At 39.8% G+C, this 27,227-nt stretch overlaps 1 protein-coding gene across 1 annotated transcript in view; it reads right to left on the bottom strand.

The window, feature by feature from the left end:
• The window catches only part of SATB2 (SATB homeobox 2), a 129,526-nt gene extending 102,368 nt beyond the window's left edge, over nt 1–27,158 (bottom strand). Inside the window, 3 exon segments of the mRNA XM_035331936.1 lie at nt 7,356–7,532; nt 26,974–27,067; nt 27,069–27,158. Coding sequence (XP_035187827.1) covers nt 7,356–7,532; nt 26,974–27,067; nt 27,069–27,143 — 346 coding nt within the window. The 5' untranslated portion in view covers nt 27,144–27,158.
• Nucleotides 27,159–27,227: the final 69 nt, after the last annotated feature.

The following is a 27,227-nucleotide window of genomic DNA, read 5'->3' as shown; positions in this document are numbered from 1 at the left end:
AAAATAAAATAAAATAAAATAAAATAAAATAAAATAAAATAAAATAAAATAAAATAAAATAAAGTAAAATAAAATAAAAATAAAATAAAAATAAAATAAAAAAGGAAGCCTATGGCTCAATATCCCCAACATTTTTTCACTGGCTTATAAAACTACCAGAACGCAGGAAAATATGTCCTTGAAGAGCATGACACTTGAAGAAACTCCTGTCCTGCCCAGTTACTTTTGCACACAGCCTGCAGCACACAGCGAATGGGAAGTACTACAGACTACAGCACTCATAAAACAGAAGCACGGATTTACTGTTACAGCTGTAGCGATATTTCTCAGAAACAAAGGGAGAGAGAGGAACAAAATGCTTAATGATATCTATCTGTAACACAGTCTGAGGCTTATCAGTTAGGAGCACGGAGCAACCAAATGACACGCACTTGGCTGCCACAAGCTCATCAGAGCCTGAAGCTGTCACCAAGACACACTGCATTTCAAAGCGCTGGGACTAGCTCTCTCCTCACAGGCACGAGAAGTCTCAGGCAGGCAGGAAACGAATGAAGATAGGGTGTTTTCTTGCGACAGCCCAAGCCTTCTCTGTCCCCTCCACTCTCCTCTTTTCATCCCTGCCTCCTCCTGATTACGAGCTGTGTTTTGCTCAGTCACAAACCACAAATGAGACAGAAAGCAGCCGTCAGAAGTGCTGAGCTGTTCAAGGCTACGTTTGGTTACTCTCCTTTAAGCTGTTCAAACACCAATAAATTACCCATTTACTTATACTACACAGATGTTTGCCATCTAGAAAAATAGATTATTATTTGTAGAAGGTTTTGTTCCATCACAAGAATCCTGTAAATAACATATTGGGATCAGAAAGCCAATACCGCCTAGCAACTTTTACACACATCAGCACTGGGCTGGTGGTGGGGAGGAAAAGGAAAGAGACACACTTCTCCACCACTACTTGAAAGTTAAGGACTTTCATCATGAGCTTATCAAAAAGTGAAGTATTCACTGTAGTTCACAATGTTGGGATAATTAAGATACTTAAAATAGCACTATGGATGGGGAACAAAGGTGACAACCTGGAAGGTGAGCTATTACTGGATTTTGAACTTCTGTTTACATATATATGTGTGTTATTTTATGTATGTAAATTATATGTATGTTATACATGTATTCATATTGTAGATATAAATTACAAATATAATACCTATTTTTATATATAAAAGTAAAAGGAGAAATGTACTGTGTGTTATATATTTGAATATGACATCCCAACATTTCTTTGTAGGTCAACTTCTCCACAAAAAAATCACCTTAGTTTTAGTAAACCTTAAATATATATGCAGCCTCAGCCTCTCTCTCTTCTTTAATATATTACTGAAGATTTCTTAAGAGTTCCAAGCAATGTTTAGATAGAACTCTTGGGCTGTAACTGAAATGGCACGAGTTGCTGAAACTTTAACAAGTGTCTTTCAAACCCTGTGTCCATTATGCATTGAAACACCTATTGAAAAACAAAGCAAAAAGAGATTTTCAGCATTCTCATTAAATTCTGACTTTCTCTCCATGTTCCTGTAATTGAGTTTCACAATTGAGTTTCACTCGTATTTGTCATCAAGTTTTGTAGGGTAGACAAAACTGTGATTTGCTGGTAAATGTCTGTATACAGGGAGGGAAATAAATATTTGAGCAGTACTTAGTCCACTTTCTTTAAACATCAGGGAGAAAGACAAAGGATACAAATCTAGCAATGTACAGTTCAAGGAGCTGCTTTTACAAGGAGCGCTTTGATATAGATGGCTGAGTATCGCTGTAAGAAATCCAGTCTGTTTAGCAATCCCAGACAAAGTTGTCATTAAATTTAATGTCTGAGTTTACTGCAAGACATACATTAGAATTGTACCCCCCACACTTACTACTCTTAAATGATTTGATTTGGGCCTTTCACAATTTCACCAGCAAAGCTGGAAAGGAGAAAGAAGAGCTTACCCATAAGTGTCCCAAATAGAAGCAAGGTCAGCAAGAGGGGATTACTAAAGGTAAGGAGCTGTTAATTAAAGATGGAGTAAGACCGTTCTGGTGAAAAGAGCTCTGAAGTGAGCTGGGTTGTTTTCATTGGTTTAGAAGGGTGATCATATTCTGCAGCAAAAAAGTCTGAGTGGAGAGAAATATATAAAGTCTACATGACTGACAGCTGTTAGGTGAGACCAGTATGCTATCTCTATACAAATGAAAAACAAAAAGCTGAAGTAAATGGTGATAGAGCTAGGAAATGACCCAACATTTAGTTTGTTGATCATCACATTCCCTTGTTATTTAAGTCATCACGTCATCAGTGTTTCTTCTACTAATTAAAGCCATTATAATATTGACTAGAAGGCGTTTGGTCCCATGGACAGGGAGCCATGGCTCAGACATACAAATGACACTGGACACTTGGCTAAGGAGTCAGAAGACCCTGAATAACAGCATCCTTGTAATGTATTGCACATTATTTACAGGGAGAAATCTGACCCCAGGTTTCCTCTCATTTCTCTCTTGCTGCAGCACACTGGAAGGAGTGCTCATGTTCACATTCCAGAGCAGAGCATGCTGCAGAAGCAGCACCAAACTCTTCTAGCCAAGTCTGTTTTAAAACTTCCCATAGCTGCAAGCAACAAAGCCTCAGAGGTGGGGCAGCAGGAGAAGGTTAGTTGGTCCTAAGACACAACTCTGGGGGGCACAACATCAGGGCCGAGGTACCCCATCAGCTACTCTGGCCAGGCACTACCCAGCATCAACCAAATTCTACTCTTTCCTACTTGGCTGTGCAGGGCTGGTAGGGCTGATGCTGCCTGACCTCAGCTCACCAAGTCATGACCCCCACATAGCATCACCCTCCTACGTGTCCAGCTACTGCCACTCTGCATGGCTCTGTACAGTTCCCAGGCTTCTCCCTTTTCAGGCAGTGTGCAGCACTAGAAGAAAGGGGGCAGCATGAAGAGAGGCCTCTGAGGCATTAATGCAAGGCATTGCCTCTTGCAGCAGTTCTGCTCATGGTGATACATTGCTTAAGAAGCAGGGGTTGGCAACCTCTGTGGTGACAGAGATGGGAAAGATCTAATATTTCTCTTGCTCTGTGTTAACGTCCCTCAGCTGTTTTCTCACCCATCCTTCTGCTCCACTTGGCATCCCAGCACGATTTTACTTTTTTGTACACCCCTCTCCTTGTGGTAGCCTCTCTTCCCAGCCCCTGCTCAGCCAGGTCCTTGTCAAAGTGCTTAGCTCCTGAGAAGCAGATCCCAGCCAGTAACACCACACAGCAGTGCATTCAAGATGTGCATCTCAGGCAACTGTCTCACCAGTGCCCAGCTAAAGCTACCCGCAAACACACAAGCCCACAAATAGCAATCAGGGAAGGCACTCCCCACTTCCCTGTCCAGCAGAGGCACCTTGGAGAAGGCAAAGCCTGTTTTGATGACCCATTCACCTTTGTGAGGCTTTGTAGAAAACATACACCAGTTCTGTGTATGCTTACAACAGCTAGCAAGGAACCAGTGAAAAAAAAAAAATATATATATACACACACACATACATCCACAAGAAATCCCACTATTTTCTTTTTCATATGGATTCTAAGAAATTGATAGAATTTGCCAAACATGTCAGACTAGCACTGCTCTTCCTCCACCCCAAACCAGGAAGGGAGTCAGCTTTCAAAGCAGGTCCCAAAGCGGCAGGACTGCACACAAAGTACTCCAGTGCAGCTACTTTCATATTACTTTGGTTACAGTACTCGGTCCCTCCTATTTGTCCCCTCTTGCACAGCCCATTTAGAGTACCCTGCCCACAAAATAAATAAATAAATAAAAGGCACGTAAATTTTATTAAATTACACACTAAACAGGTGCCAGGTGCCCTTTTAAAGCATGACTCTTTTCCTCTCCAGAAGGCACATGTAGTTGGTTCCCTAGTGTCAGGTGTAGACTCAAGTGATGGAAGAAAAATACATAAAATGTTTATTAAACCTTTGTTGCCATTCACACCACCAACTTTCACACCCCAATGCCAAGCTGTTAACGAATTCCCATTCTGTTCCAGAAGACTTTTCACAGCTCCTGTCAGAAAAGAGAAGTTTCATGAGGGCAGTGCTGGCTGGAAAAGTCTCTGCACTTGCCACCATCAACAAAAAATGTTTGCAACCAGCTGTTTGTGTAACAGATGTGTCCTGCCCAAATTGTATGGAAATAAAGAGCTTCTTCCACCAAGGTATGAGGCCACCTTCACGTACATTTCCCACTACATATTTGTTTCAAGACCCCCCAAATTTACCTAACGACCAGAACAGGCTATTAACCACAATAAGCCAAGTGACCATGAGCCAGTAAGTGATCCAGGCCAGGTGCCAGCTGTGTGTGCGGGGTGCAGATAGAATGCTCAGCCTCCCTGGGGAGCTTTGCAGCTTTAGGCTGCTGTACAGGCAGGCAGCCACAGAGCAGAACCCCTGGGGCACATGGCCCCATTCAGCCCCCCCCCCCCCCCCCCCATGCCACATTTTCTTTCTGGCACCCAGACTCTGCTGTACAGCTGGTGAGTGTGAGATGGGGTCCTATACACAAGTCACACACCACTTGCTTGAAACTCGGCAGGTCTGTGCAAGTGCCATGCTGAACTGCAGCAAAGGTGATGTGAAATTGCATAGCAGTTCTCTTGCTGCCACAATTCTGTTTTCCCCCTACAGGTAGCTCTTATCTGAGGCTGGAGACCCTGTACTAAAGGGAGCATGCAAACTCAAGAAGTTTCCCATGAGATGAAGTAAACATTGGTACTCCTTTCTGACAGTCAGCCAAAGCAAGAGGAAGGAAAAAATTACACATTTTTCTAACTCAAAAGGTGGCAACTATTACACACTACATTGCTGCTTAAACAGCCTTTACAAAACAAAAATGTTTGACAAGCTCACATTTACTTTGTCCCTAGAGGACACGAGGACACCTACTCATGCCAATACTCTGCACTGTGTGCTGCTCAAAGCTTTACCATCTTGAGAAATGCACCTGAGGATCTTCAGCTTCTCATGCAGATCCTGTAATTCAGCTGATCACAAAGCATAGAGAAGAACTAAGTGGCTGTTTATCAATGTATATTGCTAAATGAAATCAATCCCAAGCACTAGAACAGAAGCAGACTCTTCCTATAACCAGAATGAACAGAGCAAATAGCTTTATATTTTTCCCTCTTTTTAATATCAGAAAATTGTGTTCCCAAATAACTCCTTTTATCAACGATTCGGCAGCATGCTTCAGTCAACACTGGTTGACAGATTATAGCCCAATATTCTATAAATTTTCACATGAAACTAAACAATCTCAGAGACCTATTAGGACTCTGTCTCTGCCTGGCCCTCATCTCAGCCTGCAAACAGCTAGCACAGGAATAAGCTATTACAAAACATGCTGCACACCATCTTCGGATGTTATAACCAGCATGCCCTACAGTATTTGCCCAGGATGTATAATAGACTTTGGAGAACTAGTCCTTCAGTGTGAATGTAAATAAGCTGACCAAGTAAGAGATTTGGTAGCTGACAGACCTCTGAGGTACTTTCTGTCCTTTCTAAATATTATACCATCTGATGTTTTCTAGTGGAAGGTAATTGCTTCCTTAAAGACAAAAATGGCATTGTCTTTTAGACTAATTGTTTCAATTAGAGATTCAACTTTTATTTTCTAGATGAGTTATTTGAGAAACACACCAAGTGACAGATTAGTATCTGAGCCTGATGACTGTCAAAGCGTGTAGTTTAAAAACGCAGCGGTCCTTTCCTCCCTGCACAGTGACTAATTCCCTTTGTGAGTCAATCTGTCTCTACTCCTTGGTGTTCTCACAACAGAAAGATGCTGCAAAAGCAAGGTTCCCCAAGTGAGACGCTCAGCCAGTGTGGATCACTGCACTGAGTGGCGTGCCTTCCTGGAGCAAGTTTCTTCCAAAGCCCACTCCCCTTTGTAAATGCCAAGATACAAATCTTGGCCACCGAACGCAGTGTGTTCCACATGTTAGCTCACAACATGTTGAGCAACTGTGTTAACTGAGATGGATAGTGCTGTCAAACAGGAAGCTGGCTCACCAGGATGGAAACAGTGGGAAACGATGACCTTTTACATTCAAAAATATTTTAAAAAGAAAATGGCCCTAAAATGACATTGTTTCCTATTAAAAAATGAAACTACCTACTCATATAGTGTTTAGTACTGTATTGTGCAAATTAGCACGTTGGAGCTGTGCATGAGCTCTGCCTGCAAGCAGATCCTGAGCCTCTCTCACAGAGCAGAAAGGCTGACAGAGGAAATGAATCATTATCACCCTGCTTGGAAAGAAGTTTGTACAAGGAGTGCTGCACCATTAACCACTGCCTGGAACTCCTGGATTTGACACAATCACTGCTCACTCTGTTCGCACACTCATAGCTATAGAAAATGACTAGCTATACAAAATGACTAAAATCAACAGTTAAAATCCTTATCCCCAGGCAAAGCTACTATTAAACTACTATAAACACACACAGGTTCTATTGATGACATGTAGACGAAACTGAAAGTTACAGGCTTCTCATCAAAAAGAAAAAGCAATTAAATAATCTGTTTAGGATAAGAAAGTCTCTTGAAATGCAATGTTCGTTTTGGAAAGATTTCTCCTACCCTACCACCTCATGCCTATTTCCCTCAAGATTAGGGTTTTACATTTGTTTTTTCCATGCTGATATTTTGGGTATAAAATGGGAGGAAAGCTTTATTTTAAGATTTCACCACTTCTGGAGAATCTTCTCTAAATGAAAGGGACTGTAGGGCTTTGCAAAGGACTTTGCAGCAGTATAGTAGGTAAGTAGAAATAGAGAAATTAGTCTGCACATTTAACACTACAGCTATTGGCCATAAATACATCACTACACATAACAGCATTATATAAATTATATCATTTTAAAAAATGAAAGATTATAATACACTTTTTAAAGTGGCCCTGATACAAAGAGAAATGCCAGATGCCACCTAGCTGTACACCTAGAGGGTCTACCCAGCTCTTCTGTGCTGATTTCCTCGTAGCAGCAACCTGGCTCAAGGTACAGAACAAATGTGTCATAAATATGCTGACTGATCATTATCACCATATTTCACACTTCAGCAAGATCCAGCTAATGCTTTCCAGGCAGACTAACAAGGTAGGGGTTGTTGTACACCTAGTTTAAGATTAAGCAACCAGTACAATTTACTAAAACAATTTCAAGATTTGCCACCAATTTTCTTCTTTTCTCCTTGCATTGAACAACCTCAGGTGCTCTCTTCTGCCAGTACAAAGAAGGGGAAAAGAACTTTATTGAATACCTTGTGCCTGAGCTGCAGAGCTGTGGGAATACCCCAGAGCCAGGAGCGCTGTCTCCACCAGCTGGCTAAAGAGCACATCTTTGCGAACCAGAACGAACTCAGCATGCTCTTCTCGATTATCGTATTCAAGAGAGGTGTCCGACTGCTCCACCACACAAAAGACTGGAATCATCAAACCTAGATGGAAAAAAATAAGTTATTAAGAGAGTAACAAGAAATGTGTCATACATCTCTGATTAAAGCTTTAAATTAAAACCCCTCCTAGAAGGCTCATCTTAAGTGGATATCTGCATTTCTTCCCCGTGGGATAGCTTTTGTTTTCTTTCCAAGGGAAATACTGGAGTCTCATCACTTGACTCATTTAAAAACCACACTAAAAGCTCCAGAGAATACAATTCAGGAACAGAATCACAGTCAGTATGAGGACAAACAAGATTTCCTAATAAGCCCTTTTCAACATAGCAGAAGTTTTCTAGAGTTCCGTCACTATCTTATTCTTGCAGGTCAGGGCTTCTCCACACTCACACATATAAAAACCTGACACACAAACACTGCTCTCCTGCTTCTCCATGATACAGTGAATGTCACGAAGATATCAACAGAGGTTAGTACCATATAGTACCATAGCACTTCTAGGATGGGTTAGTTTATTCGCACTTTTCCAGAGCATGGCCACCCATTTCATTGTACAAAGAAAACACCCTTGCATAGATTTTGCTGAAAAGGATAATGTTCTGGTGTTGGTAGCTGATGGCCTGGCAGACCCAAAGAGGCCATTGGCTATTCTCCCACTGCATGTACAAAGAGACTGAGAAAAGCTCTCTTAGAAAGAGGATTAAGGATGAGGAGGAACCACAGAAGTGGAAAACTCAAGGGGTGGTCTGGATTCAATTTTGTTCTGTTTTGTTGTAAACTTACTTTTGCAGTTACGGGATGAAGGCACCTATGGCAATAAATTGTGAAGCATGAACTTAAAGGGATCCAGTGCTACAGACAGTACAGAAACAAGCCAATCTGCAGGAGATGGCCTTACAGTACTCTAAGTGCATTCATGGAGGGAAGATGCATGGAAGGAATGCACAACAAACCTATTGAGCTGGAATATCCATTTCCATCACTCTCTATAGGGCAGGTAGGGTGTGGCATTATCTCCAGTAACAGAAATTCATTAATTTGATACAATGTTAGTCCCTACATAAGCTACAAAATACTGGGGTAAAGATAAATCTCAGCTTAAAGCAGTTTCAAAACATGCTATCTAAGGCTCACAGTACTGCCAGAAAGTTTATGCATTGCTCCCATTCTTCATAAAGAAATAGAACCATTTCTAGTAGCTAATAACTATGAAAATAATTATTATGAAAGTATTTACAGAAGGCTAGATACAAATCACTGTATTCCTGGACTGGGCACTTCTTTAAGGGAAAGTGAGGAGAAAGTCACATTTCCTATCTCCATCTGTACAAAGTCAGTTAAATATCTTCAAGATCTACTATTAGCAGTTTTAGTATCTACAAGCCAACAGTTAAATACCCCTTCAAAAGAGTTGTTCTGCCCTGAAACAGACATACCTGTAGCACCTGCTAAGGGACTTGAATCCTCCTGTCTTGAATTTGCAGAGACTAGATATACTTAAAATGTATTTTAGATATATGTTGATCATTTGCTGCCCTAGCTGCCACGGAGTAGCTCCCAGTCTGAGATTTGAACTGCACACCAGCAGCAGTAACTAGAAGCCTGGATATCCAGTTCATGGGTTTTAGTTCTCTGTTACATCCTTTAGTAACGGGTAAGTAGATTACAGCATCGTATTGATGCTGCTCCCTCTTTACTGCTTGATTCTGGGCTATACTGATGCATTTTGCAAGTTCAAGCAGCCAAATCTTAACACGCTCACTCAAGAACATAAGGTGAAAAAAAATCTCTGGGTGCTTTCCTGAAAAGAGTGCAAGGCTGATCCTGTTCTCACTGAAGTCAATGACAAAATTGTTATTCCTTTCAAAGGTTAAAAACTGAATTCTGTTTGTCCATAAATGATTTAGCTATTTCAAATGAAACTTAACCTCTGCAAGTGACAAATTTGCCCTCCTGCCGAACATACAGTCTGTCACAGCACTTCTGATGGGGCTATTAATGTCTCAACAAAAAGAGTAGGGTAATTGGCCAAATGCTACGGCTGTGATATCGGTTGTGTAAATTGCATTTTGGCAAGACAGCATACATGGGTGAATGCAAACTAATGAGAGGGATGCCACGGGATCTTTTATGCTCCTGCTGCATGCTTTCCTTATCACAAAACAGTCTTCCCACCTTCTCAACACAGAGGTTGTACCTATTCTCCGCACAAATTATGCCCATTGTTTACTGTCTTGATACAAACAGGACCTCAAATGCTAGAACTGACACTGTCCACAGTACCACAGGAGGGATGCCACGACAGACCCACAGAAGCCTTGCCCATGGTGATTTTCTAAAAGGCCCCCTCCTGCTGCCCATGCTTGCAGGAACCCTGCTACAGAAACAGCTTTTGCAAAAACATCTCTGAGCTCAGTGACCCAGTATAACTGACGATAAGCTGTTATGAGTACCTTAAAAACAGAGAGCAAAGGGCAGGTTACCACATCTGCCACTGCTAACACATTCTGATGCCTCTCACTGTAACATATGCAGTCTTAATACCACTCCTTTACTAAAAAATGATAGTAATCCAACTTCTTCCAAATAAATCTCAATCCAAAGTTCTCTCTTCTTTTCCCTCTATTTTGTAAAGCGGAGAGTTGGCTATAACATCGCTGATGTATTCATTACCTTCAACTTCTCTGTTTCCCGATGTTATCTGGATATAAATTAACATACTTCCAGTACATTACAATCAGAAGAAAAAACACCTGCAGCCAAAACCAACGATCTCTTTACACACCAATATGCATAATGTCCTGCTCCTAGATGCATCTATTGTACCTCCACAGGGCCCTTACAGAAAAGGTATGCAAGTTAGTCAGTGCTCATCAGCATCCCAGCTGAACAATTTACAGCAATAGAGAGCAAGAAGACTAAGCATACAGAATGAAATCTTGCACGCAATAAGAAAAGGAAATTTACTCATAAATCCTGAAACCCCTCAGCTCTTTTCCCTGATGCCTGATCAGCCAGAGCTAGTCATCCTCCCTCTCCCATGCATACAGACAAAAAAAGGCGCAGAACTTCTGTGCATTTGCTCTTCCAGCTCTAGAGAGATGCTTCAGTGAATAATGCGGTATAACTCATGGTGGATGACATACGGCACTGATTTTCACACATGGAGAAAACAAGGGGTAATCTGAGGGCTAAAAATGAAACATTTTGTTTCGTTAAAGGAGGAACACTATGCTGAAATGAAAACAAAACATTAATAATGATCATAAATTATCCAAAAGACGTTTTCTCCTTGATGTTAATTCATTTAGCTGGCTTATAAACATCTTTTCAGTGCTTCTGACAGTGCTTTGACCACATACAGATAGCATCTATGTTAAAAGTTAGGGGAACATAAAACAAGATCCATGTAAAGGCTTTTATAAGAACATCTATACACTGCAAGAATTCCCTGTATTCCATGGAGGAGAGCAGGGACAAAGTATTCCCAGAAGAACTGAACAGAGTGGTGACTGGTACCTCTGTATAACACATATTTTTAAAACAGATCAGAGATGGAAGCTAAGCTCTGCTATTGCTTTCATCAAAAACACACAATGTACAGAGAAGGCTTTGCAAACTTAGTTGCCTTTTTTTTTTTTTTTCTGAGACTCTTCTAAGTGGCAGATAAATCAAGAAGAAATTAAATATGTACCAAAGAGACCTGTGCCCAAATGCACATTTTCTCCTCCTTGCTGGTTTCACTCTATAGTTTTATTTTACTGGGGAGCAACTCATTCTTAAAAATGAAGGAAAAAGGAAACAGGTACTTTGTTCAAAAAGTGAGAAGTCTGACAATCTGCTGCGTAAAACATTAATTTAAAAAAAGCTTGCAGTCCATTATAAGTATTATCAAACTGAAGACAAGCAGCCCCCTGGAAAACATTTTTGGCTACAAGATTTACAAGCAGAAGCTGTTAATTTCCAATAGCCAACTAGAAAGACAAAACAGGGCAGATATTTAAGAAGTACTGCACTAGCAATTTTGCTCATTTTCAAATGATACTTTGTCCAGTGCACTCTTCAGAGCAAGTAATAAATGTGACGTTACTAGTGCTCAACTTCTATACATCACCCAGTACCACACAATAACCCCACACTTGGCACCTAAACCAAAAAAGAAGAGGCTACGGAAAGCTGTGGAGGAGGTTAAACGATTGCAGCCATCCACCTCTCCTGCCCATTAAATCAGAAGCAGTGCTTGCTCATCTTAATAAGTATAATATGAGGATCAACCAATGAGAATAGGCACCAATAAAATTTGTGTCTTTTTAGATTAAAATCGGTTTTCATCAGCCCAAGTTTTGAGCACCGTCTAGGTGTTATTTAATTTAATCTAATTTGAACAATTTCCAAACATCAGCTTGATTAATTTCAACAGCATGATGTTATGGAAAGATTTACTGTACAGGGGTTGTCTAGCAGGGAATTAATAAAGAAGCCAGTTCTTAGCACTGAGTAACATGAGGTTTTAAGACTTCCCAGATTTCTAGTGGGAATACTTTGTAGCACAAGCATGTTTTCTTCTGGGAGTGAAACCCACCAAAATTATTAAAAACTGAGATCAAATAGTGGTGTCAAACCCAAAGGAAATCATTCTAGAGTGGAGAGATTTTTATCAAATGAAGAAAATGGAAAATAAAGTTTTTGTTGTTGCTGTCGTGCTTTGGGTTTTTTGTTGTTGTTGTTATTGTTGTTGTGGTTTTGTTGTTGTTGTTTGTTTTTTTTTCTTTTTAACAAAACACAGACATACACACAGTGCAATCTCTCTCAAAGACAAAGCAAATTTCTATTGTTGGGAGTTTAGAAACCAGGACATTTGTTTGAAAAATTCATAAACTACTGAAAACTCTTCATTACTGCATGCAGAAAACATTTTCCCTAGCAGATACTGTAGCGTGGGTCATTCTCAAAGCTAGTCTTTTCAATAGGAAAAAATAAATAAATAAATAAGGAAAAAGCAAGCAATATCCATAAATGTTTATTTGCACGCACACCTCCATATCCAGTGGAAAAAATAATAATAAAAAAAAAAAGTAATCAAAACCATAAAGGACACTAAGATGACTAAAAAATTCATCTATTAATCTACCTGCTAAAAGCACATTGTTTCCCATCTCTGACTGTCCAATCCATCTAAAGTTTGTACTTGATCTGCAATGAGAATCAATGCTGAATGCCTTTGAAATACTGAGTTACTAGCAATCTCAGCTGGACTTGCAAGTATTAGAGCCTTGCCCTGCGACACAGACTCTGCAGCTGTTAGCGAAGCGTGGGTCATCTTGAGGAAATTATCTGGATAAAGATTCCATACGTTTAACAATAAAACATGCTTACACAACTAAGAATAACCACAGGAAACAATCAAACTACAAACAGTCCCCGAACCTAATCTGCTTCTGTTTTTTCTTCAGGAGAGAGCACTTCACTCTGCAAAGGCAGTGGCAGGAAAGCAATCCGTTTATTTATTTCTGTTTGCACCACAATAGAGCTGACTTTAAATATACTGATTGGTATTTAACTCTCTTTCCCTTTCTTTTAAATGAATTGGAAAAATGAACATAAATTGAGAAAGCTTTTTAAAGAGAGAGATCAGCATCCACCTGGTATGGAGAGGTTTGCCCGTTCTCCTCCTCACATCCTGCACCTCTAACCGAAAAGGCAAAAGCAATTAATTTTGACTGCTCTGGGTTGTTCAGAAACACCTGATCAAAGAAAGATGTTCATATCGTATCTTACTACAATATAAATCCAGAGCTTCTATTCTGAAAAACTGACCACCAACACCAAGAAAAAAAAAAAAAAAAAGGAAAAAAAAAAAAAAGAGTGAAGCTTCCTGGTGCAATTCTTCAAAATTGCAGTCACTTCAGGATTTGCAGCTTACAGAGATGAAAATCTAGTGTGTATGTCAGTACTCAGGAGTTATCTATTCAAGACTCACCTAGCCATGTATAATGAGAAAAGAAAAATTTATAATGAAAAAAGATCAACTGCATTCCATTTTTTTTCCAAGAGGAAGGAAATCAACATGTATTCAAAAAAAATAGTTTTGTCATTCTGAAGTCAACACCACTTTTATTTAAATCACAGCACAGCTCAGAGCTAGTGGTAATGCGAGATCTTACCCAGAAAATCCCATGGAGTCCAATTTGGGCCTGCAGATACAGGATACACAGTGTCAGGCAGAGTAGGCAGAACCATACCATTCCCACACTGACACACGTCTGACTATTCACACTCAGGAAGGATCAGGCTTGAAGCAGATCCTGGGTTCAGCCTGTGCCTGTGCAGTTCAGCGAAGAGGTAGATGAGACAGAGCTCACATGTTTCAGCAAGGGTTAGTCATGTCCATTAGGGTTTACTTTCAAGCTACTCCATAAAATTTAAATGTAATTAAATTGGACAGAATATAAGCTGTTGGCACTTAACTTACTTACAATAAATGTGTGGTTTGGGTAAATGGACTGTGTTTCACTATTTTACATATCAGGCACCAACTTACAACAGTTTCATTATGAAGCTGGGCATTCTTCCACTGTAATTTTTTTTTACTGGGGACTGGAGGAATTACTTTGCAGTTGTTTGTCACTAACCACTTGGAAACATGTGAAGAAAGCTGTATGTACAACAGGAGACCAGTGGGAAATCTGTATGTCAAATATCAGAGACTGCACCAGCATCTTCACAATTGTACAATCCTATACCAAAAAAAAAAAAAAGTACCAAGCACCTCATTACAATAAAAAGTTTTGTTATAGAAACAAGAACCTTACTTTCTGCTAATCCTCTGCTCTCCAATGTGTTCTAGACAAAACATGAGCTATCTGATTTTGTACACAACCAGTAATGTGATGCTGTTAAACTCCTACTCCTCAATGGTTTATAAGCCTGTTGCAAATAATTTGTTCCAGGACACAATTCGGTAAAGAAGAGCTCAGTCCACAGATGATTTTAATACAATGTTTGTCAAAGAAACAAACAAATAAAAAATCATGTTAAATAACATTACATTGTAGAAGTTTTCTTCTTAGGAGGGCCAGAGGAAATAAACTGAGGACAATATCTTTCTCCTCTTCCCGTTATTTTTTCTGGCTTTAAATATTAAATAGATTTGTAGGCAGGAAATGCATTTCTACATATTATATTTTAGCCAATGGTGAATGCAAGGATATTATTTACATCCTTCTTTAGCTTCCAGTCTTTTCTGTGGCTTCAGTCTCCCAACCGTCACAACTATCCCAGCTCTCAGGAAATTTTATAAAGTCACTAACATCTCTGCAGATGTCCCCTGCTTCTGACAGCTTAACTAGCCAAAGAATCCTTCTCCTAGCTGAAATAACAGCTTTACTGTTTTAACACAAAATATTCCAGGCCACTATTCCACCACAGAAACATATTATGAAACTCATAACTTGATTCGATAATACTCGAGTTTCTCAAAAAACGATATAAAAGAAAAGCAGTATTAAGAGCATGTGTTTAGACTAACAAGAAATGAGAAATAAAGAGGGATACGGAATATTTACCTCTAGTGCAGCCCCTCCTGCTGTGTGCCTGGGACAGAAGTGGCACTCAAGGGAGAAGAGGCCTTTTGTTAGTGACAGTAGCTCAGTTGCTCCTGGTGACTAACCGCCTTTGCTAAACTAGTTACCCTAACTAAGCCTCAGCTCCAGATCTGTCACACCGCTTCGGTCTAAAGGGCAAGGAAGAGAGCGGACGCTTGAGTTTTGAGCACGGCCTCCCTGCTGCCACCTGGTTAGTCCAGGCAAAGCCGTGTGCAGGCAGTCAGGAGGCAGAGGCAATTAAACAGAAGAACAAAGGCACCTCAAGTGACAAGAGAGAGCAACAGCCCAGACCTCAAAATACAGTTTTACAGGAGCCCAAGACAGAAGAAGGCACAAACAACTGTCGCCGTGATTCTAGCTGAAAGTACCATTTCCCTGCCAACCCCCCCAGACATGCAGAAACGCTTGTGCCCATACCAGCCCCATGTGCCCATTGGGATCTGTACACAGGCTGTCCAATTCACAGCGAAAGGCAACCATGAAGACACTATAGCTACATTTTCCCTAAATAAAACAGCTCAGTTCTTTCAATGTGTCTCCCAGTTTAAAAGAAGAAAAAATACCCTGCAGCAGTACTTTATAATATGAACTAATGGAAAATATACTAATTTCACTCAAAACCAGTGAAGAAAACTCTTTCAAATTAAACTAGCATATTTCTTTAAATCATCTTAAGCCATTAATTTCCTATAAGTTTCAGGTTTTGGTTTCTGTAACTTAAAAACAAGTTTAGGGTTCCGGAGGGTTTTTTGGTTTGGGGGACTGCTTTCTGTTGTTTTTCTCTCAACTACGAAACAAAATTGCCTAAGGGGCTAAGACTTTCTATGCCAAGTTCCACCCAGAATTAATTTTAATGACCAACATTTTTAAACGCTGAAAACTGGAACAACTAATAAGCCTTTAACTTTGGTGGTGCTAGCAGATGCCACCATATTATGTAATTTTTAAAGCAAAAAAAAATCTTCCAGCAGAAGCATTTTAATGAAGGTTCTATTAACTAGTCTCCTGGTACTAGAATAAGTCCCCTGAAATGTAATAGAAAAGCTTTTGTAGTTGGTTTGAGGTTTTATTTCTGGAGAAGAGCTGCGTAGCACGCTCAGGCCTGCTTTGGGATCTCCATTGGGACCCACCAGCAACCTCTATTCTCCTTCACTTCTAATCCTCTGTGAAACACCCGCTGGCACAAAAGAGAAGAAACTATATCATCCTCCTTCATGTTACTAGCTAAGTAGCTTATCAGGAGTCTAAAATAACTACTGCAGCTACATCCCTATCTTCAAGACCCATTGCAGGCTTCAGCTGTATGAAAAGCTGAGTGGATCTGTAATCATTGCCTGAAAGATTCTGGTATCTAAAGATATAGGGATAGAGATGAGGGAAAGCATCATGTCTTTTAGACACTGGCAGCATTAGAAAACCTCATGTCTAAGCTACAATGTTAACAGGGCAGAACTGTTTATGGGCAAAACTTAGAAGAAAATCTAAGGCAGGACAAACCACATTAGACCCTATCTCAGAATAACTGCCACCAAATTCAATGGTACTGATGAAGCCCTTCATCCCACTATGCTTTCAGCAAGGGTTCAGCTACTACAATGGCAGCATCATTCCTAGACGGTGGTTTCCTGGCATAAGGGGACAACAGAAGTCTTTGTCAGATCTTCAGAGGGCAAATGAATGGGGGAGAGATCCCCCAGCCAAGAAAGCACAGGAGATGCTCTGTCATTCCCTCCTCCAGGGAGCAGCTAATGTCCTCCACTCCACGTGCAGCATGTCTCCAGCCAGCCTGCACCTACAACCTAACACATCACGGAGCAATGACAGGCATCTGGGGCTTGGACTTTACTTACAACTTTATCCTCCATGCCCCCAGAGAGAGAACATTTTTTGAGTGGCATTCCCAAATTCCTCCTTTTTTAAAGAGCTAAGATGCTGTGGGGGAAGCATTCCACGTTTTCACAAAGAAGAGATCACACATTTGACAACTTTCCATTTAAAACATTATCCTCTTGGAACAGATAACAGCTAAAAGTTCACATCAATCTCCCAGTTTTTAATAAATACCACATCTTTGTCAATCAAGTCATGAGGTCAAGGAACACGAATCAATAGGTACGTTCCCTTGCTCAAGGACACACAGCACGCTTACTCTGTTTAGCCAGTATGCTACATTTTGGGGAGAAAGTGCAAAGGACCCAGTCAGGCCAACCTACTACGTGTGGATTCACTGGTTAAGAGCCAGCAATCCATGCTTTTGGGTCTCAGCACGCTGAATTGCTACGGCACTGAGTACACTGAGCTGCACTGGAGAATCAGATACTCCTGCTAGTGCAAAGGCATGTGCTTGCTCGGAGGTGTCAGCCAAAGAGAGCAGATTACATCTGCTCTCCAAAGACTGAACTGGCTCCCAGTTCATTTCCGGATGCCACTCCAAATGTTGATTTATGAAGCTGCATGGCACCTGACTAGAGCCAAGGCTGCTGCAGCGAGGATCTCTTTCCACATATGTACAGCAGAAAGGACACTTCTGCTTGCAACTCTGGGACTCAGCTTTGGAGAAAATGTAGAGGAAGGTTCCCTAAGTCTTGGACCTTCACCTACAATGAGGTCTTATTTCAAGGGCAACATGGCTTACGCATGCCGCTTGGCACAGGGCCTTTCCATCTGTAGGGTTGCAATGAAAGACAGAGTTTGGGAGACAGCTAAAGGGTCATCCAGGAGTGTGTCCCAGCTAGCAATAGTCTAAGAGATTTAGTACTTCTACTGGTATCCATGTCCACAGATTTGGAGAGGCAAAAAATTGGAAGAAATCAGAGCATTTTTTTCCCCTGTGAAGTAGCACAGCACTTTATTTTGAAGGAGGATTTTTTTATTATTATTTTTACTACTTTCCACCTGTCCATGGCATTCTCTGAACTCTTCTATTTCGCAGGTCAGTATGACACTGTGATCGTACTAATATAATCAGGAAGGCTCGAACCAATAACAGAAACATTACATTCATTATTAAGCCAAACCCAGGCACCCAGATAATGTTTTACTGTCAAGCAATATACCTACTTACTGCATACTTGCTCACAGCAGCCTGTGTGAAGTCTACCATCCAGAGCCTGAGCAACAAACTCAAGTTAAAAAAAAATGGAAAAAAAAAAAAAAAAAAGCCCATACTTCTGTTACTCTGCATTTTCTCCAAGTCTAAAAATTGGTAGAGTGTATGACAGGTCCACCTCATTTTTCTTAATGATGTTTTTATTATTCTTTCACTCAATTAAAGCAGAAATGGATATTGCATCTTCTGACTGTATAATTGTTATTGTAATCTGTTTTCGATCACTGCTTGTGAAATGGGTCCAAAACAACATAAACTATCCACAGCCTCAGAATACAAGTCATTTTCTTTTACTACGATACTTAAAGAGCCATCTATCATGTTGCTCTGCTAGCATGTTTGTATTATGGCAAAAAAAAAAAAAAAAAAAAAGTTATTTGTAAGTTGGGAAAAGACATTATGAAAATCACCTTTTATTCCTAAGTATTGTATAACTCATAATTTATAACTACATTTCTTAATAACCATTCAAAATAATAAGACTGGAAATTGTGCACATCTAATTTTAATATATAAATAATAGGAATGCATATAAACCAAAATATGCTCAAAATATGAATTTGTATTACTTTGGAAAAACAGTCTGGTTATAGTTTTGAAAATGACATGCTTCGTTTCCAATATATGCCTGTCAGCTAAATTTATGACAAAACACTGTGTGTTTAGATTACTAAGATGGTAAATAGTTATATTTAAGTTTCCTCACTTATCTGAAGTTTCAGTACAAATGTAGACAAAGTCAGCAACTTCTAGAGGATGAAGTGCCCGTCATAAATAAACAAAGGCCGACTCATCTTGTTGCACCTCAACGTAATACAAATAGAAACAGATCATCTTAAAAAGGGAGACAGAAGAAAGAAGGTAACCTTGTGGCTTTATGCAGTGATACAAGTCAAGGTTCTGATACACAAAACACTCCCCTCAGACATTTATTGCCAGATTTAGTACTTTTGAAAAGGTTTACTGTCAGTGTCTTTTCATCTCTCTGAGTGTCTTTGGGGAATAAATAAGAAGGGAGCATATATCAGTGGGAGACATTTCTACTGCACTGTGAAAATGCGGTGGGTGTATGGTTATCTCACGAGATGCCTCGGCTTCATACAAAACAGTCTGACAGGTTATTTTTATTAAGCTTTTTTTCTGAGCCTTTTTACCTTGCTGGCACTGCTACTAACAATGTATAGTTGTACTGAGACTGTTTAATATTGCATGCCCATCTGATACAAGGACATCAGGTAAAGCAAAATGACTGACAAGGTTTAAACTATTAGGCAGGTAATTTTCTATTTAGAAAACAAGTCATATCCTTAAGCATTTATCTAGAGCTACCTGTTTCTCTTTTTTTTTTTTTTTTTTTTTTTTCAAATTCTTTGTTTCCTTCATACAGCTTCTACAAATGATGGCAGTCCTATTTCCTTTTTCCTAACATCTCTGCATGTAACACCAATGATCACTTAGCATTTGACAGGAAATACAAAACATATCTTGGACTCAGACATGCAATCTCTGTCCTGGCATTCAGACTATGATACCAGCAATGCAGGGCTCCCACTCAGTCTTTTAAGCAACCATGTAAATAATTTGGGAAGTCTTATCCCAAGCAGAAAAGATTCCTGGAGGGTTTTAAATAAACCCTTGATATTAGCAACATCGGTGTTAACATCTTTAAAAATCAGAGAATATCACGTTTCAAAAAACAAAACAAAACAAAAACTGTTCAAGCATTGTTTGTAAGGGCTTTACAATGTCAGCAGCCTTAAATATAAATATATTGCTAAAAGATAAATGCTGACACTTTGGCATATTTGTAAATCTTTAAGGGATACCAGCAGAGCTTGCACAGGTCAAAAACAAACTTAAAGTACTAGTTTACATTAAAGAAAAAAAATATATCTAAACTAAAGGAAATAAAATTGGCAATACTACATGCCATATTCTTCCTACACTAAAACTTGGATCAATTCAAATGGAGACGGGAGACAAAGTACACATAACAGCTGCAATACATGCTTTTGTAAAAAGCGAAGAAAAAAAAAAAAAAAAAAAAAACAAAAAAAAAAAACACCGTAACTGTAGAACTGCAACAGTATCGACAACATCACTTGCTAGCAGAAAATACATTGCACACTAAAGCAGTTAACACTTTGTGAATGGCCACAAGACCCTCAGCTAGATGAGCTAACAATTCTTCCTGAATTAAATGGCAAAGTGTATATTCTGTGTTTTGTACCACTAATCAACTTAAACTCATTTGTATGTAAGCCAAGAGCAGGTATATCGCTGCTGAGCATTCTGCAACAAGTACTATGCTTGGTGGGGGACAATTTTTTTTAGTATGGCTAGAGGCTAGGAAATGTTCCTCAGAAGCTATCAACTACTCAGCTGCCTTTGGCTGTTGTGACTGTTTCTTAAATCTGTGTTGGTGACACAAGTCATCATGTGGATCAATGCACATGACCCAGCACATTCGATACAGTAGGAACCAATTACTCCAGGACAATTTTTCCAGAGGTAGACAGGGCATCGATTCATCATTCAACACACTGGGCTGGTTAGAAAACTGCTGTGTGCTTCAAAAGGAGATGATGCTTGGCTGGTAGTTACTGAGAGCCTGCATCAGTCACAGGTTATCTTGAACAAACCCCAACCGTATAAATTCAAAGGGAGTCAGGAATACTTCATACCTTGGAAAACTGTGCCTTTAATCCAGAACACAGCAGTACTTACTAATTTAGCTAAATTATGATGAGGGACAATAATTAAAGGCCTAGCTTACCTATGCTTTGCAATTTGGGATTCAAAAACATCTTAAGTTTTAGAGATTTTCAGTTATTTTGAGAAGTTTAAAAATAGGATTTAAAAGCAGGTTGGGGACTGCTCGATCACACACACAAAAAGAATTTTCCTAAACAGGTCACACGGCTGTTTGGCAAATACAGGCACATTGCTGCAGTAAAGCTGTCCGCAGCCTATACCACCATAGATGCCATGCTGCTTTACCATCTCCCGTGTCACCGCCAGTGACAAAACCACTTTTGTGTCCCTTTTCCTTTCCATGTCAGACAGCTTCAAGGAAAACAGTAATAATGGAAATCAACTGCAAAAATAAATATTCAGACTAGCATCCTAACAAAGAGCATTAAACTCAAATACTTTTTAAGTTATTTTAAGGTATCATCTGAAAGCCTGTGCTACAAAACAGAAACTGTAAGGGTGACAATAGTCTGTTAAAATGACAACTAGATTAAAATTACGCTACACCAGCTACCTTCTATTTTTAAATCTAGACAAAATATTTTGCACCGTAAAATAATTTAAACAGAATATAAATGCTCTCCAAAATTAATCATTTAGGAAAGGAAATGAATCTTTACACCTCACCTTCAAGTGTTTATTCTTAACAATAAAAGTTTAATACTTTTTTCTTCCTTCAATGTCCAAATCCTTCATCTAAATTTGGAATGAGAAAGATTTTGCTAACTAATTTCTCAAAAGTATGTTTCCTCACTGGCATCTTGGTCGTTTTTAATATTATTTTGCCATCTTCTTCAGGCATAAAGAGAATCCTGGGCAATCACTGAATCACCCTAGCAGGAGTTTTCAAATATGTGTCCTATAAATAACTGATCATAAATCTACTCTGACTATCCCAGTGACACTAAGAAAAGGTAGGACCCACTTTATAAAAAGGGGGGGGGGGGGGGGGGCAAGAATTCAAATTGAATTTTTCAAAGATGTTGCTTTCTTTTTCTTTCCTTTGGCTCATGATGAGAACAATAGCATCTAGCTAACTAACCCGCCTGTGTCTGGGGTGGGGAGGAAGTGGGGAGATACTCTAAATACTTAGGAACTGTTGCAGGAAAAAATAAAATCTTGCTACAGCTAATCTTAAATCTTGAATTCAAAATTGTCAGTGGTTTTCTGCAGATGCAACTTAGAGTTCCAAAATTACTCTAAACATCAAATTATGCCTAGGTCACTGAATGGGTGGATACCCTATATTCTGTTTAATGTGTATGCTCAATTGTACATATATTTTAACCAACTGTGTCTTTATTTTAATAACAGGCCAACTACCGAAAACACATAAAGAAAGGCTATTTTTCTACCTCAGCAAAAATACAGATGATACACTACATGACCCTCCAGGAGTGATTGTTCTATTTATGTGACATAATCTGATTGGAAAAGGGGGAGGGGAGAATCAGCAAAAAGACCAGAAAGTCATTTTTAAGCACTGGTCATGGAAAAGAAATCCCCGTCTTGCTTTTCTTAAGGTTCACGTTAAAGTAAAAGTCTCTTCCTCATTACACGTCAGAAACGCGTAAAATTATTACATTTCCTCATAATTCCTCCTGAATTATACCGAAACAAAGGACAACATTTTCCAACTATGCTACAACAGCTAAAACATAAAACATGTTCACGCACTGCTGGTTCCCACACTAACAGGGATTCACGGCTTCTGTGCCTCTGTACCTCCATACGTTCAGTTTTTTCAAATGGCTGCGGACTTCTTCCAGGCAGCAAGAATATACTCTTCATCTAGGTAGGAAGACTGCCGAAATCTTAACCTTTCGATTTGCTCAATTTGTAAGGACAACTGGAATATGCTCCCTTACTCCTTTCCGGATCCCATTCGGAGCTTAATGCCACCTAACCGGTTAGAACAGAGAAGCAGATTTGATCAAGCTGTACTCTTCCAGCTGCACACAAGTAGATTTTTCTCTCCACTGAAGTACATTAAATCCTTGTAAAAGGCACAAGAGGTAGCAAAAACCCTACGACATTTTCGCAGAAATAGTTAGAAATAATTTTGACAAACTCTTTATCCTTGGTCAACGTTTTTGTTGCCCCAGAGATACCAGATTTCTCACTCCACCTAAGCAATCAAGGCTCTGATACATCAGATATTGAAGAGGCTCACCGCAATTAGCAGCAGCGCTCCGAAGAGTTGCTGCATCCACACTTCCGATGCCTCTGACTGTGACAAGCACAGGAACCGCAGCTACAGATTAACGTCCCAATTACAGTTTGGTTTGAATTGTCTGGAAGTTTTCTCTTCCATTAATATTTTGTAAAGTAAATCACATATTTTAACAGATAAATGAATAAGAATGTATTACTATCAGACTGCATGAAACTAATCTAACCAGCAATTTTTTTTCAATAATTTCCTGCCCGAAATCCGAATGTGTTCCTTGGCTGTATGTCAGTTCTACACTTTATTCCAGCAAACTGAACCTCAGAAAAACTCTGTCTCTACGCTGGCATATTATGTTGCATTCAGAGGCTTTGAATGCTTATATTCTATGCTCTTCCTAACAAATGAATACGTATACACGTACACTCGCACACAAACAGGTTCATGAATTGCAGTCAACAATTTTGCAAATATAAGTTTCCTAGCCATTAATCATCCTTTTTTTTAAAAAAAAAAAAAAAAAAAATCCTTATGGAGTGAATTACTAACTGAGAGGAGACGCCAATTCTAGTAAGTGAATGTTACCCAACAGGGACATAAAGCTGTCAACACCATGGTGCTCTTGCTTGCTCTAAACTCTCTCCCAGGCTTCATATGTTTTTTAAAGTGATATTACCCTCTTTTCCCCCCCCCCAGGGAAAAAAAAACCTGCCTCTCTGGAACATCTGAGCACTTGTGCTTTAATACATACAACTTTTAAAACAGACTGGTTGGTAACTGCTGAAACATTTTAGAAAGCACTGGGTTAGTCATGGCTAACCAGAATTGGACTCTGACACATTGGACTTACACTAACAACATTGTAAACAGCACCTAAACTTTTAAATCCCCTATTAAACTACAATATTTAAGAGCCCATTTATCTTTTTTGTGACCTTCACTAGTTTATTATAGCTGCTGTAATGGCCCTTTGCATTAAGTACATTCAGTTTAAGAACAAAAAAAAAAAAAAAAAAAAAAAAAAAGGGCCCCAAAAACAAAATTTCTCATGAGAACAACTGATTTTCTGCCTGTGCTAAAAAACCTTATTCTTACACCCTTTTTCACTCAAAGATCTAGAAAAACAGCTACAAACATCTACAGCAGTATAATATTTCTCTATTTCTCAGGAAGTCCCTGTAAAAATAATTGTAGCAGTCACTGTAACTACAAAACTTGTTACCAAAGGTCATCAATCCCATCATAGCACCAGTTAGCTGAGAGCTTATTTTTCTATGCTCAGGGATTTTGTGCAAAGAAACACAGTATTATGCCAGAAAGACACTCGACAAGGAAGAAGGAATTTCAGAATTTACATATCTAAGGCCCAAAATGAGATGGAAAAATAAAAAAGAAATGTTAGCATCTGTCTGTTTTCAAATCTTCAGATACACATTTCATAATAAAAAAAAATAAAACAAAATCCTAACTAAAATGGTCTCCAGTGTCAATAAAGTATTTCATTTTTTTCCTCAATCCAATTCACATTCAATTAATATTAGCACTTATTCTTGAGCTTGAAAGGTAAGAATAATCTGAAAAAATGATGACTAAAGCCTTAGATGTCATTGCACTACATCTTTCAATAGTTTCCTTTTTATCAAATATCAGGAACAGCACTAAAAGGGCTTTTATTAATATGTAGTTGAAGTTCTACAGTAATTTGCCAGTATATTAAAAGTAAGTCTTTCTGCAAATGTCTACAGCTGCTTTTCACAATTCAACAGAAAAAATTACTAATGCCGTGGCATTCACTGCAAATATGCAGACATCCAGAAATACCCAGTACACTGTGATCTGCATTCAGAAAAAGATCACTTGGTCACACAGGTTCTTAAAGATCAAACTTCAAAAAGCGCAAAGGAAAAGTATCTGGAAATCAGCTATGTCAATTTATCCTGAGAGCATTTCCAAGAGGGTAAAAAAAAAAAAAAAAAAAATGAAATCAATTTTAAACAGCACCATTAACTTATTAAAAAAAAAAAATCTGCCTTAACTAATTTAGTATTGAGTATTACAGAACCTACGTAAGTATTCAGGCAAGAATAATTTTCTTCTTTCTTTCAGTATCAATAAGGAGTAATGTATAAACTTTATTATGAATAGCTTAAAGAGATTCAGACTGTTTAAAAAACACCATCTAGGAAAAAAAATATGTACTCTTGCATTTCCTATGTCCCCACACTTTTACACTCTAGTCTACACCAACCTTATAAATGAGCCAAAGAGTGATGAATGAAAACGTAAGCTCTTAAATTTTGCTTTCAGAAATAAGTCTTTGTCATAAGTGTAAGAAATCTTCTAGAACCTAACAGGCCAGATTCAATCTGAACCACCAATATAATCATAAAACCTTGTGAATTTCTCTTGGCTAACACAGCGGCTATTAGCAAGCAACATATATATTCCAAAACATATAAAAACAATCCTTTAAAGCGTATTTCAATAAATCCCCTGAACAAAAAGATTTAGCTCTAACATTCCCTTTAAAATCAAGCAGCTATAATTCCTCGGTCTCTCAAAAGGCATCTAAAACTACATATATTACTACTTTAGCACTTTTTAAATTATTAACTCGTTGATTTTTACAGTTATTCAATAAATTATTTTTCCATCAATTTGTAAGTGGGTTAGTGCTAGAAGACTTTCCTTACAAAGCTGTTTCTTCTTTTTCTGTACATTAGAAGAAAACAGTTAAGAGGTTTAAAAACAGACATATAGTGACCAAGAAACATAAAAAACTCGTGAGGTCTCTTACCCTTCATTAGGTACACAAATGAATCCTACTTTTCTAAAATAAAAGAAAATAAAATCTGCAGCCCCTTAGCAAACTTCGGCAATTAGGAAGCCTGTTGAGCCAAAGAGGTCTAAAACAAGCATCTAATGGAAAATCGCTAAATAAACCTCGCGTAATAGAGAGTCATGTGACGACCATATCAAAGTATCACTTGAAATGTCATTTACACAAACTCTTTGTGTATAAACAACTACATTTGTGTATTACCTCTCCGCACGTTTGTAAATACAAATACAGACAGAAGGTTTTTAAAAAAGGGTAAAGTTACTCGTGGCCTGCCCTGTGCTATTTTCCTCGTAACATCGGTCTAATTTCAAGAGTTTTATAGAAACGTTTCCTAACATGAGGGTACACTGCATTAAATAAAACAGCACCAGAGTTCGGCTGGAAAAAAACGAGTGTTTAGGAGAAGTTCCCGGGAAGTCTAGCCGCTTGGGAGAAAAGAAAGAAAAGCAACCACGTGCGTTCCTTGAACTTGCTCTAATCACGCTTTAAGAACAAAATCCACCAGCGACTTGATGGCAAAGGGAGGGTAAAAAAGTTAAAGCGTCATAGAGAGTGCGGGACTGCTGCAAAACTAATGCTCAAGAATTCTGCTGAAAGAGCTGAACTTCCCACGTGCTCTGCCCCGTCCCCTCTTCCAACGAGAGAACTGCTGCGAAGCGCGATTAACGGCCGAAAGAAACCCGGGACCGCGAACGCTGCCGCTCCCCTGCTCGCTGCGCGGGGACCCCGCTGCGGGAGCCGTGTCCCCGACCTCCCTCCGGCTGCGGCCGCCGGCGCGGCCGGGCTGCGGGCGCTAAGGCAGCGGTGATGCCCTCGCTGCGCGCCGCGGGCTCCTCTAAGGGGGCGCCGAGCGCCGGGCCCGGCTCTCCGCGGGGCTGCCCCGTGGGACGGGCCCGGGCTGCCCCTCGCCGTGCTCGGCGGCCGGGCGGGGACCTGCCGGCACCCGGCGGCGAGCCTCCCGCAAACCGCCGCACGCCGGGCCGGGAGCGCGGCCGCACGGTTACCTCCCACGGGCTTGCTGACGGCGCCGTTGGGCCTCCCGCGGGTGCCCATGGGGCTGCCGTTCTGCTCCAGCCTGGCCACCTTCCCGGGGGGGGGGGCCCTTGACATCGGGGCTGCCGCTGCCTCTGTCGGGGCTGTCCCGCAGGCAGGGGCTCTCACTCCTCCGCTCCATGCTCGGAGACGCAGCTCCCGCTGGCAGGTCGCAGTAGAAGGAGCACGGACCTAGGGGAGAGAAGCGAGGGGCGCTTCAGCGGCC

This window comes from Oxyura jamaicensis, chromosome 7 (genome assembly GCF_011077185.1).
Source record: "Oxyura jamaicensis isolate SHBP4307 breed ruddy duck chromosome 7, BPBGC_Ojam_1.0, whole genome shotgun sequence".
NCBI classification, from domain to species: domain Eukaryota; kingdom Metazoa; phylum Chordata; class Aves; order Anseriformes; family Anatidae; genus Oxyura; species Oxyura jamaicensis.
Note: the sequence above shows the minus strand (reverse complement) of the source record. Positions and strands in the feature narration are given on the sequence as shown.